This window comes from Maylandia zebra, linkage group LG3, assembly GCF_041146795.1.
Source record: "Maylandia zebra isolate NMK-2024a linkage group LG3, Mzebra_GT3a, whole genome shotgun sequence".
Classification (NCBI taxonomy): Eukaryota; Metazoa; Chordata; class Actinopteri; order Cichliformes; family Cichlidae; genus Maylandia; species Maylandia zebra.
Genome location: NC_135169.1, coordinates 27,762,875 through 27,778,583, shown reverse-complemented (window position 1 = coordinate 27,778,583; position 15,709 = coordinate 27,762,875). Strand labels below are relative to the sequence as shown.

General features: G+C 42.9%; 1 protein-coding gene and 1 long non-coding RNA gene across 3 annotated transcripts in view; one reads left to right on the top strand and one right to left on the bottom strand.

The window, feature by feature from the left end:
- The first annotated feature begins 575 nt into the window (after nt 1-575).
- LOC143416450 (uncharacterized) lies at nt 576-5,734 on the top strand. Its single transcript, XR_013096822.1, has 3 exons — nt 576-844; nt 1,122-1,304; nt 5,341-5,734. It is a non-coding gene; the product is annotated as an uncharacterized LOC143416450 (long non-coding RNA).
- A 593-nt stretch (nt 5,735-6,327) lies between these two features.
- The window catches only part of zgc:109889 (actin-binding protein WASF3), a 58,885-nt gene continuing 49,503 nt past the window's right edge, over nt 6,328-15,709 (bottom strand). Inside the window, exons 6-11 of one of the 2 annotated variants that reach the window (XM_004563553.3) lie at nt 15,473-15,541; nt 14,889-14,933; nt 13,415-13,548; nt 12,609-12,911; nt 12,092-12,504; nt 6,328-11,767 (exon numbers count right to left, since the gene is read on the bottom strand). In XM_004563553.3, the coding sequence (XP_004563610.3) occupies nt 11,610-11,767; nt 12,092-12,504; nt 12,609-12,911; nt 13,415-13,548; nt 14,889-14,933; nt 15,473-15,541 (1,122 nt within the window). In that variant the 3' untranslated portion in view covers nt 6,328-11,609. The remainder of the gene's footprint in view (nt 11,768-12,091; nt 12,505-12,608; nt 12,912-13,414; nt 13,549-14,888; nt 14,934-15,472; nt 15,542-15,709) is intronic. The other variant, XM_076881632.1, reaches the window with a different exon arrangement.

Sequence of the window (15,709 nt, the reverse complement as noted above, 5' to 3'; positions counted from 1 at the left end):
GATCACTGTTGACCTCCCTCAGCTTTTATTACCGCTAATCATTTATTTAAGCTCAGTTTTTAAAACCTTAGGATGTAGCTACAGCCCAGCCCATGCAGCAGTATATGAATGACTAACCTCGTATTGTGGATGGATTATCTCAGTTGTTCTCCTGGCTGAAGTTTGGTCCTTTTACAACATCCTGCCATGCGATTACATTTGTTCCTGACCACCGAGAACACTCACGTTAACTTTTATCGAGTGGAAAAAGAGTTAGCTTGTTTATATTATGCTAACATAGCTTTGTCGCTAGCGGTCACGTAGCACATCATTATATACCAGCTAGCCCAACTTCAGTAACCCTACAAACGTCACTGCTGTTTAGTTTTCTGTCTTGCCTGGATGTTAAACTCAATTATTACACCTGGTAGAGCAGAACGCTGATAATTTTATTAAAGATGAAAGACTTTAGACAGTTTTTCAACCCTCAGTAATGCCATAGTGATCGTTTGATATATGGACCTGCAGCGGAGTTTAGGCCCAGACACGGCTAGTGACGTCAGACTTAACGACCGGACAATGGCGTGTCCAGCGGGGTGGCCTGGGGGGGGCACAGGCCACCCCCCCAACCAGACTGGCCACCCCAGGTGCCACCCCAAAGGCAAAACAATACAATTCAATCAAATATCAAATGTCCGATTATGTTTTCACGGTGAAGCTCAGATATCCGAGTGTAAGTGAATGCAGCATCGGCTTCTGCGCTATGTGCATCACGTTAGCAAAGGTAGGAGAGCCAAGCACGAAAGACGGCACCGCAGGAAACAATTTTTCGGTGAAAGAAAATGAGGACAGAATAAATGTCCCGGTAAGTAATATTAAGTTTGTTGAGTTTAGTAAACTTCGGTGAAATTAGAATACCAAGGAAAAAATAACACTTAAAGAATTATTGCAGCCCTCGAATATTTCAGACAGTATGCTACAGAGGGCAGCTAACATAAGAGTTATGAGTTATAAGATATCATCTAAGTCGTAACATTGCTGTATGGAGCTGCAGATTTGGTTGCAGGTTAACATAGCTGGACTGGCCATCGGGCATACCGGGCATATCCCCAGTGACTTATTTTTTATTTTTATTTTGTAAGGGCATGAACAATGAGAGGTGGTGGATTGGCCAGATGCAGGTCGATGTGTAAAAATAACTCAGTTGTTTGGTGGTGGCTATGGCGGGGCTTCCACAGAGGCCAGCAGGTGGATGAGGGAAGGGGAGGCAGGAGGAGAGCCCCGAGGCAGCCGCCAGTCCGAGTGTCAGGTGAACTGAACTTCAGGTAAGAAGTTATGACCTGCAGTCTATCTGGGTCAGATATAAACCAAGTTTAGGTGGAGTTTATTTTTGTTGTGCTGACTTTTTACCGTCAGTTGCAATAACTCATACTGCCCGAGCTAGCATGACGGAGTTTCTGTACAGCTGTTCAGTTGCTATGATGTTACTGATAGTGAACTTTATTTTATTCATAAGGTTAGTTAGTAGAGTTGCCAACGGCTCCTTAAAAATGGAATGGTCCCTCATTCAGAGAAAATATTACGCGTTTGGTATTGAGCTGAGAAGAGACGCAGTTTGTCCCGAACTTTAGCTAGGATGGAAAAAGACAAAGCTGGATTTATTCTGTGTCTTTACGCTGCAGCTGCCTCCTCTTCTCTCATCTCCCCCTGCCTCTTCTGTTGCTACTTCAATCATGAAACTGATCAATGATCAGCTGATCAGCTTTTCTCTCTTGTTTATTTATCACCCACTTTGCGCCAGAAAGAGGAAACCAGCAGATGTCGCGCTAAACAACAGCAGCACGTTTAAGCTCGATCAGCTGTTGTTAGAATTTATTTAATAATAATTTCTAGTATCAGCTGATGTTTGCTGGAGCCACAGCTGTAAAGCTGCTGGTCATGATGTCGGTTTGGATATGTGGTGAGAGGGAAACATGAAGATGAAACCAGGAGATGTCCTTACTGGATCATCAGAGCTGAACAGGTGATGAAGAAACAGGTTTAGGTGACATGAATGAGTTGAAGGGAAGTTATGAACTGTTTCTGAGAGACAAATAACACCAGGATCCTTTTTTAGGTAGCTGACAGCTGGTAACTGTGCAGGGGCGGGCCTAGCAAAGTTATGCCAGGGGGCCAGGTAGGGAATTAACAGGGAGAGGTGGGCACAAAGAAATACTTTTCTTTCTTATTCTCATTTAAAATATCTAGCTTTTATTAAATAATTATCTAAATCTTACAACCAAAGTTTTTATCTGACGTAAAATGTATAGAAATCATACATATACCAACAAGACGGTGTACATCACTGTCACAACAGCATTTGTTTTCATTCAAAGGCTTTATGGTTTTAATACCTGGTGGGTCGGTCTGTAGTCAAAATGCCCGATTTTCTGTCCCAGTCCAGCCCTGCAGGTTAATACTGGCAGTGTCACCATGCCAGCTGACTGGATTTCATCGTCAGCCAGTGTTGTTCTTTATCAATATTACCAAAGTTTACCATAAGGCAGCATAGAAAGCATTTACTTGCTTTCAGGTTTTATTCAAATGTTAGTCTTTTCAGTTGTTTCCACACTTTTTTCCTGTTTCAAAATCAAACACCAGTTTGTGAGAAGATTATCTTCTTTTTTTAACAGGCAGATAAAGTTTTGCATTGGCATTGGTTAATTTGTCAATTGTTTGTTACAAATGTTCGTATTTTAATATTCAAAAATGTTTTTGCCCAAAACATATGTGCACTACATGTCAGTAAAAATACTATGCAAATATTGATGTCCTTGAATGCTGAGTAAACACTGACAAAGCACTGATTGTATCTCTTGTACTTTATCAACGCAGTATCTAAAAACTTTGCACCGTAGTGGTTAAAATCTCATTCTAATAAGAGTTAAAAGCTCATTCGGTTATTAGGTTTATAGGATTATTTTTAAACATTATCTGCCAATTACATCTGCCACCCTTCTCCAAATCTGTGCCCCTACCTGGCCCCCCCAACAAAAATTTTCTAGACACGCCACTGCGACCGGATAGGATTTTTAGGTTGTAAAGCTTCACCTTTATTCCTTCAAACATACCTCTTGTCATTGTGGCACAAATCGTTCACAAGCTACTGCTATGTGAACACAGAAGGAAAACTCGACTTCGCCTAGGTTTTACCATGTGCGCTTTGGACTACCGTAACTCATCGACCATTTGAGCTAGAAAAAAAATTCACCTGGTTACTGAAAGAAGAGAAGCTGCGCTTTACAGGGATATTTGGTGTATTACGGTAGCACAAACGGTTTGCAAGCTACTGCTCTGGAAAAAGAAAAGCCAACTCCACTTAGGTGCGCTTCACACTAGCGTAACTCCTCGACCATTTGGGCAAGAGAGACATTTCAAATGGTGACTAAAAGACAAGAAAACGAGCTTTACGAAACTTCACGGTGCATCATTAGGGGGCACAAGCTGCGACGGTCCAATCACATGTAAAAATTGATGACTCATGGAGCAGAATGACGGGTGTGGAGAAGTGGCAACGCCCCCAAAAGGCCTGGATATTTTTTAACTGTTGTTTCATTGTCACAACAATACAATAATGTAAAATGACTTCCAGATATTGAAAGCTGAGGGTATTCTGAGAAAAGGGGCAAAAGAATTCACTTATAATATGATTTTTGGCCCTTTTACAGCCAAAATTACCAAATATGTCGAGGCAGCCTTAATGATACATAATAATAATGGATTGCATTTATGTAGCACTTTTCGACACCCTCAAAGCGCTTTACAATTTTACTCGCTGTTGGAGGCAGCTACAGTTGTAGTCACAGCTGCCCTGGGACAGACTGACAGAAGTGAGGCTGCCATATCGCGCCATTGGCTCCTCTGGCCATTATCAGTAGGTGGTAGGTGAAGTGTCTTGCCCAAGGACACAACGACCAAGAAAGACAGCTGGGGATCGAACCTGCAACCTTCCGGCTCACATTCGCACCTACAGCCACCTTAGAATAATGAGTTAACCACATGAATGTCTTTGGGATGCGGGAGGAACCCACACCGGCACAGGGAGAACAGACAGACGGAAAGCCAATGTCCAGATGTTGTATTTGAACCTGTGGACGCTTTTGTTGTGAGATAATAGTGCTACACACTCTTCATCCACCTATAGTATAAAATTCATATTTGAGGTACAATTAGGTATGTAGTAGGGGGTGCAACAATACACAAAATTCATGGTTCGGTTCGGTTCGATACTTTGGTGTCACGGGTCGATATTTTTTTGATACAAAAAAATGTTCATGCCTTTTTAATTTGTCATTTATTAAAATTATAAATATATATTTTATCTCAAAAGTACAGTTTTTAAATTTAATGTTGCTGAAACAACAAAGGGATAAAATAAAATAAATCTATCTGATCGAGAAATCACTCATCTTTGGAAAAGAGAGTTTATTACAGAGAAATGTCTCTTTCCAAAATAAAAGCTATACTATACGCTTCTTCTGGGCTATATTCTCAGCAGCATATTAAACATATCAGGTCCCCATAAGGAGAATCCTGTGCTAACGGCTGTCTAAATGACTCGGGTAAAGTTTGTAGCATGCGTGCTTGTTGTTTTTGTCTGCTTCCACTTGTCTTTGCACGAGGATGATGTTGGAGTAAATGTGCAGTCATAGTCATAGGGTTAGGGTTAGGCGCCAGAGGGATTGTTCGCATAGGGCGCCAAACAGGCTGGGACCGCCACTGACTGACCTGTACTGTTACTCTTTACCTTGTAGTCTTTTTGGGTCTCAGAGCAGCTCGACAAAAACTGCTTGTCACTTGAAAACTGTATTTGGTCTCCTTGTCCTCCCTTTAAAACTACAGAAATAATGCCAACAGTAGCTCACACAACTACTATGTACTGTTTTATGTGCCTCTATATCATTTAGAGAAGGTGATATTTTAATCAGTGGTGAATATTTATTTATCTCAGCGCAGGACGGACTCAAACACTTGTCCTCTCTTAAATACAGTCTGTGCAAGTCATCCTGGGAACCGGTTCCATCAAGCACATTTTTTATTTATAGACCTTTGATTCCAAAATTAGATCCTGACTGAAATTAGGAGCAAAAACAAAGCAAAGAACAAAGCAAAAGGACTATCCATCACCAAGACATTTCTGTTTCTGAGCATGGGTCAGCTGTAGGTTTTTAGTCCGAAATAAAAATCTCTTCATCATTCCAGCATTTCTGCAGTGCTTGTTGTTTTTGCCACTGAACTGTCTCTCGCTCTCTTTTTTTTCTCTGTTTCCTTCACTGCTGTGTCACCATCTGTGCCCCAAAATGACTCCTCGGTCCAAAACAGCACCCATCGGTTCCTCCTCCACCCTGCCAATGGCCCAGAACGGCACGGCGCTGGGACCAAACGCGTCACCAGCAGTAGGCGTGTCACAGCGCTGAGAACATAAAGTGATGATGGCTGGATTTACGTCATTGCTGTGAAATGACAGATACTGCTGAGTAACACTTATCAGATTTGATTCTCTGTGAGAGAGGGGCTGGTAAGGTTTGCTTCTTTGTAACAAAATTTAAATGCACATAATTTGACCTGATGTTAAGGAGAAATGAATGCCAGAAAACATCAAATCATGTGCGTCACAGGATGTCTAACAACTATCAATGTATAAAAATCTCTCTATTATATCCTCCTGTTATAGAAGACTGAACGTGCCCAAATACAACTATTAATCTTATTTTAAATTGATTAAAGTTAACTGATAATGATAATTTGAAAATAAGCAAATACCTAATCAGCCAATCTTATGGCGGCAACTCAGTACATTTAGGCATGTAGGCATGGTCATGGACAACCTGCTAAAATCTAACCTCAAAATGGGGAAGAAATGTAATTCTAGTGATTCGATCCCAACTGATATGCTGGGATTTTTCCACACAACCAACCATCAAAAGAGAAAATATCCAGTGGGTGGCAGTTTACCGCGTGAAAATGCATTGTTGGTACCAAGAGGTAACGGTAACTCAAATAACCACTTGTTACAAACAAGGTATGCAGAAGATCATCTCTGAGTCTGTAGCAGAAAAAGACCACACCGACCACACAACTCAAGAGTCTCGATTTCTGCTGTGACATTCAGATGGCAGGCTCCATCCTGTCTCATACGAACAGTGATGTAATGCTGATGTTTTCTTAGCACGTTTTGCGGTGAGTGTTTTCACAAAGGTGGGCTACAAATGATGATCCATTAGTGTGTCTACGTTAACCACAAGGGACACAAAAAAACAGGTCTGTGACTAATGCATAAAACCTAAAACAAAAGTACAGCATACACAGTTTTGTTCACCATTTATTAGCTATAGTTACATGCATACTTGCTTACAGTTGATTTTAGTGTGCAGTACACAGTTTCATTTAGTTTCATTGTCTAGGTTATATTACCCCAATTTTACTTTACAGGCTGCCTTACCAAAAGAAGTCTTTACAACATAGTTCGTTTTTCACATTTTCAACACATAACAAAGTTTTCTTAGAAGCCAGTAGCCATAGATACACAAGGTACGCTTGATATGCGAGGTCTCTGCTTTTGTTGCCAGGACCGGAAAAGCTGTCAGCACATCAAACAATACGGGAAGTAGCAAAATCGTCAAAGTCACAGCTTTACATTCTTAGAAGCTGCAGGGTCACCAGCTACTCCGGGCGAATTTCATGACTGAGTATATCTATGGCTCCAGCACAACAACACGACCATAGAATAAACAATCAGAACAATCAGAGCAATCAGACCACTTTTCTCTAGGTTTTTGCATCCTCCGTTACGATACAACCTTCTTCCTTTTTTTTTCTCTTTAAATTCTAGGTAAATATTGGCCAGGTCTGTTGCAAATCCACTCTCTATCTCTTCATATGTGCTTTTTTTTGCTTCAGTAATAATGTCTATAAACGCAGGCCTTGGCACAAATCCTTAAATCTTATTCTAAACATTCAGGGAGAAAACCAAGAACCTGTCCACTCATTGTCCGCCCTTTAGTCCAGTTGTGAATCTCCAGCAGAGTGCAGTTGTTGAGTTAATTGAGTTTATATACAAGAACAAAAAAATTAAAGCTACTTTTGAGCCCTGTCCCTTTTTCAGAATCATGTCGTTATTGGGAATAAACCTGCACAGGTAAAGGTGAAAGTACTGAGCAGTCTGAACAGTCTCAGATACAGACTTAGATTATTACAGCAGGAGATATGGAGGTCGAGATTAGGCCGAATGCTGCTGAACACTTTACATGTGCAAGAGTAATTAGACATTGAAGTTAGTGATTGTACAATTAAACAGCTGTAATGTACAATTTAGACAAATGTGGAGTCCCACCAAGCACCACATGTCCACTGATGTCCCCCCCTTTTTTCTGAGCTAAATATGGCCGGCTAGTCAAAACTGTCATATTTTCAGGCTACTACAATATTGTGCAAAAGTCCTGATCCATCCCTCATCTTTTTGCATTTTGGAAGTAGGTGCAGTACCTTAGTTTCATGCAAACATACATGTAAATACAGCATATAAGGAAAAAACTGAGTTTGTATAATTCTAAGAGACTTAAAAGTCAATATTTGGTGTGACAACCTTTATTCTTCAGCACAGCCTGAACTCTTAGACAATATTTCTTGTAATTTCTTTAAGTAGGAGTCGTTCTCCAGGCTTCTTTAGGGACATTCAAAGCTCTCTTTGGATGTTGGCTGTCTTTAGATGATCCCACACAAATTCAACAATATTGAGATCTGAGCTCTGAGAAGGCCAATTCATGACTGATAGCGTTTCATTGAGTGTGTTTTTCTATCCAGTTATGATTTTACTGCATTGGCAGTGTGTTTGGGGTCATTGTCATGTTAAAAATTAAGTTGCTGCCAATTGAATGATTTACCAATGGTACTTTTCTGTGTTCACAATTCACATTAATTTTGACACGATCTCCAAAACCACTGGCTGAGATGCAGCTCCAAACCGTAACACAGCCTCCACCGTGTTTTACAGATGTCTGCAGACTCTGACCTTATTACATCACTCCATCAGACCTGTTGTCACTGATTTTCAGTCCAGTTCTTGTGTAATCTGACATACCTCAGCCTTCCTGACAGCCACCCTTCCACTTCCACTGATTTCTAATGAGGCTTCAGTGAACAGTAGACGGATCATCTGAAGGTTCAGATGCATCTCTCAGGTCTGTTTCAGGTCTTTGTTGGATTTTTTTCCTATTTCTGACTTTTAGACAAAAATACTATTTATCTGTCAATTTTTCTTAGATTCAGCAAGAAAAATTAAAACCATTAAAACTTTGCAACAGGTTGCTAGTTACAAAGTACCTAAAGATACAATTTAAAATTATCTGTAAAGTTATCCTTGAATGAGTCATAGGTCAGTGTTAAGTCTCTGCTCAGGTACAAGGACTGAACTGAAAATGAGTGAAAAAGCAGCCAATGTCAAAGAAAATTCTGAAAGACCTTCACAAAGTCTGGAGAACGGTTACTCAAAATTTACAAGAAAGCCACGCTGCCTGGAAGCAAATATTTAAAAAAAATGAGGTGACTCAAGACTTTTGCACCATACAGCTTAATTCTAACCATGAATCCACGATTATGCACCTTGATTCATGAATCACTTTCCTTCTTAACAGCCTGAAAAAACTATTTTCACCTTTAACTTTTCAAATCTAAAAGTTGTAGAGCAAACCTTTTAATGTAATCTTCCACATGTACACTTGTACTTTTTTTGGTTAGGTGGGACCGTTGAATATCAGAAACTGTTCAGAGCGCACGTTTTCCTCACAAATTAAAAACCGACTGAAACGCTGTTGGGTTAATATCTCTGCCGCAGTGCTAGCACACGGAGGAGTAGAACTCCACTTCCCACAATGCTTTGCAATTAAAGGTTGCAGCATTAACAACAACAAAGAAATCGATTAACTGAAAAGAAAACTAAAACCAATATTAGAATTTGTCTTTGCAGGATAATGTTTAAAGGTCAATCTGGTAACAATAATAACAAAAGATCACCCTTTACGTGGCTTCTGTGATATACCTGTTTTATCTGGTACCTTCATCCTGGCCTGGACAGTTAGAAAAGCCTAAAATAAATCAAAGTGAACAACTCACTGCAGCACGTTTGAAAAAAGAAAAAGCACATTATAAAAACACTACAGTCCAACCAGCTCATACCGAGGATTAGCCAAACCTATACCGAAAACAGAGAAGAGAGAATATACTGTAGATTACTGCCGCGAGCCTCTTACATTTATGTATTTATAGTCCAGGGGCTGCGTTCACAAAGCCTCCACAGACAGCAGTGCTGACCCAGGGTCGAGTGAAGGAGTGGACATGACCTTTGACCCTTGGGCTTTGTGAGAGCTGCTCCAGCTGTGGTTTAAGTGTGGAAGCGTTTATAATAAGACCAAGAGCACAGCACACAGTCACTGGCTGAAATGTCAGGCTTCACTTTATGAACGAATACAAAAAATACCAAAAACTAATTTCATGATAGTCACTGTTCAGACTGGGCAGATGGGGCTCAATTATTCAATGAGAGGGAAACTCGAACGAGGCTGCTGGCGCTTGTTTTCCCACACCAGCTTCATCCTGGGTGGGTGGAGTCTTTTATCACAGTTTCATCACACTATTCTAACGTTAGAAGGTATGTTTTTAGGAAATGCACTGACCCAACCCCTTTTTTTGTTTTTGAGAGTTTGGCTGTCCAATCACTTTTGTACCCAAAACGTACCTGGAGAGCCAGCTTCCACATTTCTCTGTGTAGTTTCTGCCTGTAAGCTAACGCCAGCGTACTGCGAGCTCATAAACACACCTGTGACATAAAATATTACTCTGAGCATTTCGAATGCTGCTGATCGTGTGTTTGTTTGATATTATGAATAGGACCTCTTTAAAAGAGCTGTATAATCATGTCGAGGAACATTTTCCAGTGGGCTCAAATATGTTAATGCATATTATCTGGCTTTGAGAATAAGATTATCTGCTCATCGGTGGCCCAACAACACTGGAACTGGTTTGTTTACATGTCCCAACTGTAGAAATATCCCACCAGCATAATCTGTATATAAAAGATGGCCCCAGCTAATGGTCTGAAAAGTGAAGCCAACATGAAAGCTGGAGTCTTTCTTCAACCAGCAGGGGGAGACCTCGTGTTGTACATTAATCGATGGGAAACCCCCTAATCTTTCTTTACGTGTCGATGTTGCACGTTCTCCCTGTATCATTGTAACAGTCAGGAAGGCCTCACTAACTAACGGTAGGCCCAAAACTCAGAGTGTACAGCATGTACGTCCAACAGCTAACTAGCACTTGTTTATGGCTGTGTAGCTTTGAAATGCTTTCTTAAAAATGTAATTTCATACATCCTTTGTAACTTAATCCAACCCCATTAGTTTTTCCTTAGTACGCTAGTGGCTCAGTCACACTGGAGTAAAAACCTCAGAAGAAAAAAAAGGTGGTTACCTGGTAATTGCATTGGATTTTTTTTGCAATCACCAACAGACTTCAAGTAGATACAGCAACTAACTGGTCGTCCAGAGCTTCAAAATGCTGCACCGCCAACCTTCTGGGCTTTCACCTCGACTGCACAGGTTGCCTGGTGGGAGGCAATCGGTCTCCAAACAAATGCAGACTGACTCGAACACTTGACTCTCAGACTGACTGGCAAAGGTTTGCAAATCACTGTCCTCTAATTTCTAAACACCAGAGAGCACAACTCGTCTATAACGCGTCTCTTTGCAATAGGAGACTCAGCTCAGCTGGTTGCATACTAGTTATATTCCAATATAAAAGCAGGGTTGTTGAGTGCATGTGTCAATGTGACTGAATCATAAACTAACGGTGCTCTCCAGACAAGCGTCTCCAGCTGTACGTCCCTCCGCAGAGCACTTTTATCTCCCGTTAGCTACAGCTACATTAGCCACATCCTGTTAGCATGCATGACAGCTCACTACACAGAGATAATGCTGCTCCTGCTGTCTCATGCTGGTTCAGATGAGCCAAACTCTCAAAAGGTCAGTGTCTCCAAAGGAAGGTGTGCGTGTTTCATAAACAGGCATGACCCAGAAAGCTAGCGAGTTATCTGCTAATAAGCTATTTTTCTTTATTTTCCCTGATTATCCTTACTCGTTTCCATAAATCCTTTCTCAACATTTGGTAAAGGAGTTAAGATTGCACTATAATTAGTTTGTCTTGTGCTATATACCTTGTGTTTTGTAAACACGTCGCCCCCATACTCACTAGGGGCCCACCTGCACACAGAGCCTGTAATATTGCTAATAGAGCGTGTAGGGGAGGGGGAGCTGCTGAGTACTGAGTGTTGTTAAAGGTTAAAAATAAGCAGATGTGGGGCTGAAACAGTGTGTGTGGTTACTGTGCCATACGCCCTGGGTGGCTGGACACAAAAACCTCTCTGGTTTAAGTTCACAAACAGGTGTGTGAGAAATGTATGACTGATATTCTTTTTTAATCAGACTTTTTTAGTTGATGATGAACATTAAAACTAACCAAACCCCTTAAGTTTCAACTTAGCGTCACATTTCTCCCCCTTTAACTCTCCCCGCTTCATCTCTCTATTGTTTTTTCTTCTTTTAGTCGGACCATTCGTTCTCGTCGAGCTCGGAGTCGTCGTCGGACTCGCTGTACTCCACTGCGATACGACGCGACAGGATCGTGGCCACGTCGTTACCAACGGGCTCCCTCTTTGCCTCCTGCTCCCTCTGCTCCTGCACCTTCCTCAGCTGGATACCTGGAGGGGGCAGAGGAAGGGCGGAGTTAACAAAAAAAAGATAATTTCTATTAAGAAATTTAAGTAAATTCTTGGGGGGTTTTTTATAGTGTAAAATCTTTAAAACATTTAAAATTTCTTTATGTGTTTGTTCCACCAAAATCAAACTATTTTGGATGCAAAGGCATTTTTCAGTTATTCAAACTCATCCATCCTGGTAGTTTTTATGAAATAAATTTGTTTGTAAGCAACCAAAATGAAACGTAGCTGTGTTAACTTCCCTGCTCTATGTGGGGGCTAATAATAAAGACCCTGTGCGTCCCTTCCTCATACAGACGCACTCACCTCTACGTATGGCCGCCAACAGGTCGGAGCGGGCGTCGCTCATGGGGATCATCCCCAGCATGGTGGACTTCCTCGTCGAGGGTGCCGCGTCCACAGCTGACTGACCGATAGCGGCGTGCGGGGGTGACGGGTGGGCCTGGTGGCCCAAGGGGGCTCCCGGAGGAGGAGGAGGAGGGGCGGCCGGGGGTGCGCCTGAAGGCGGGTGGGAGGGGGAGGGCACGTAGTTGGCTGGGGGAGGAGGAGGAGAGGGTGAGTAGGGACGGGAGAGGGCGGAAGAGGTCGGGGGGACAGCGGAGGTGGCGGAGGGCGGGGCGTTGGTGGAGTCGAAGGCGGTCTGGGCAGAAGGGATGGTTAGTGGGGGTGGGGGAGGGGCCGGCGGGATGTAGTACTCGGGGATGGTGGAGGGCTGCCCTCTGGTGATGGAAAGAAGTAAATTAAAGATTTTTAATGAGTAGAAACAAACTAAACGCAAACAAAGCCGTAAAACAGATCAAGCAATAACACGCAGAAAACAAACCCGTGTGCGGCGCGGTAGTCCTTAACCGACTGCTGCCTCGGCCCGTTGACTGTCGGATCTCCTCCGGCCTGGACGCCGTGTCCCGAGGGGGTTCGGCCCAGGGAGGCCACGTGCCGACCTGTTGCCGCAGCACCGCCCGCTCCCGGGGGCTGGTTGGCCGGCCTCAGGCCCCGATCCAGTGACTGCGTCTGGGCCGCGGCACTGAGGTGATCCCTGGTGTGGTGGTCGGCGGGGTGGGCAGTGCTGGAGGCCTGGGTGGAGGGGTGGTTGGGGCTGGCTGGGTAGGAGTCGGACGCCATTGATCTGTTGGAGAGTTGTAATTGAAAATTAGAGGGCAGGTAGGAAGGAGCAGTGAATCATGATAATAACAGAAATGTTAGATTTTCTATTCCTTGTATTATTTCCTGCTCTGCCACAGCAGTGACTTCAGTCCCTAATGAAAGTCAACCTCATCGTTTCCTCCAACCTGCTGTGACGCAATCCAGGTGCTCTGCACTACATTTGCCAGAAGAGGGCAGCACAGAGCTGTAAACGACACAGTAAGCTGGCACTTCTTAAATCTCTGTATTAAGCAGGTATGTGCTTAAATTATGTGACACTTATAGTGGCTGTGTAACAACGCCAGCTTACTGTGTACTATTTATAGTATATGAATAGTATTTATAGGCTTTAAAGGATGAGAGAAACACTCATCCAATGCCCATCCTCAAACACTGACTGTACACATAAACTAGGACAGGAAACAGGACCTCAGAGACAAACCTCACTTGTAGCTAATGTATGTGTGTGTGCACACGTGTGTTTACCTGCTATCTGGGGACAGTGAGCCTTCAGAGGACATGCCGTGGTAAGGGGAGGGGGCGAGCCTGGCGTCTGGTCTGAACTCTTTGTCGTAGGCCAGGACGTTCCACTCCTGGCGTCGGTTACGAGCTTTACGCACCTTCAAGGTTAAACCGGGAGAAACAGACACGTTACACTGCAGTTACAGGTAAAATTATATATGTATATAATTATAGTAATGGAGTTTAGAAAGATTAAGCTGCTGTATTACATCTTTCTCCTGCAATCCTTTCACAGTCACTACCTTTAGAGCGGAGCATTAGAACAGCTGTACCTGTATTGCACCCTACTAATAGAAAATAGATTTTTACTGCCTCTACTCCAGTAGCAGCATTTACTAGAGATGCCTTTTAAAATGATTAAGAGCTCTCCACACTAACAATGTGGTCTCTGCTCTTTTTATTCCACTTTTATTAAGTATTTTACCAGCAAATTCACTTTTCTTTGGCTCTAAGCAGCTTTGTGATTTATTTTCTTCTTCATCAGTTCTTGATGTTACTGATGCAGTTAGGATGACTGTATAAGACCAGCTCAGATAATACATCTGCTAAAGTGCAGAATCAGTGTAAATGAAGGAGGAAGGTCAGATTACTCTTAGTAAGCCAGTAAATTTGAATTAAAGCGATTTTTCATGGGTGTCAACGATGGAAATCAAAGCTAAACTGAAAGAAACACAATATTCCCACAAATGTCGGGGAGCCCGGAGTCATTTGGGGTCTAAGGAGGAGGAGATATGTAAGAAAAGACTGATGTTTAAGGACAGTAACGTGCTTTGAAATGTGCAAGTGTTTACTCAGTTCCAAAAAAAGCACATAGAAAACCTGCCTCCAAACCAGCTGATTATTACAAACAGATTAAGCGTGACTGCTAACTTGACCCCTTTGATCTACAAACTGATAACACCGTGTATTCTGACAGCTTCCTATCAGAAGCAGCATTAACGTTTTTCAGCAGTTTGAGCTACAGTAACTCGTCTGTTGGATCGGACCACACGGGCCAGCCTTAGCTCCCCAATCATCAGTGAGCCTTGGACGTTCATGACCCTGTCACTGACCACTGCAGGCCAGGAACAACCCACAGCATCTGCGGTTTGGAGATGCTCTGATCCGGTTGTCTCGCCGTCACAACTTGGCCTTTGGTAAACTCACTCTAGTCCTTATGCTTGCCCATTTTTCCTGCTTCTTACTCATCAACTTTGAGGATAAACTGTTCATCTTCTCTCTAATATATCCCGCCCACTAAGAGCTGCAACGATGGAGAGATAATCAGTGTTGTTCACTTCACCTGTCAAAACTATGATCTGCTTTATACTCTGTTAAAAACTGTTCATTAAATGATTGTATAGAGGATTTAACCGCTTGCTTTACTCTTGTTTCAGAGGAACGTTGATAACTCTAATTAAATGACCATTAATAATAAACTTAGTAAGTGATTACTGACCTTCTTCACTTCTCTGCTCGGGTCTTCAACCTGCCTCTGCTGCTCCTACGAGTGACACACAGACACACAGAGGAGCAGAGGGAAACTCAGCTGTTGGCTATTTATTTATTTACTGTGTAAAGGGAAATATAAAAAAGCTCAACCCCATCACCAGCTCCTTCACCACGGGGTAAATTCACACTGACCCAGCCCCCAACACACACACACACACACACACAGTGTAAGCACCACCCAGTCACTATTCGACAACACCAAAAACACCGGTACAGATGACAGAGCCAAAACTTGTGGGAGCACAGGACAGCAACCAAATCAAACACGGAGGGTTAGCAAGACGGTGAGGTGTTAAGCTGAGGTGACATTAAACACACACACAGACAAACAGGAGGGAGTGTGTGTGTGTGTGCTGGCATTTACTTAGTACTTTCATGTGTATCAGCGTGTCTCAATGGTGTTAGGACATGTCTGCTTTGATAGGTGAGTCTGTAATGTGTGCTAGTGGGATGTGTGGGGAGGAAGTGGAGGGAGGGGAAGTGGGGGGGCAGAACGGGGGCAGGTTAGGTTAGGGGTCGGGGTTGTCTTACAGAGATGGACAGGGGGCTCCTGGGTTGGGCCTGTCTGGAGTGGGGCCTGTCAGGGTGGGCCGGACAGCCCTATGGAAACATGGGAGAAAGACAAGCTGGTGCGTTAGACTGAGCAGAGGAGGCGGAGGAGGAGGGGGTGGGGGGTGTCTTCAAAGGCCAGGAAACTAAAGATAGAGAGAAACGAAGGAGGAGGAGCTGTGGGAGGAAAGGATAGAGGTGGAGGAGCCATCCTCCTGC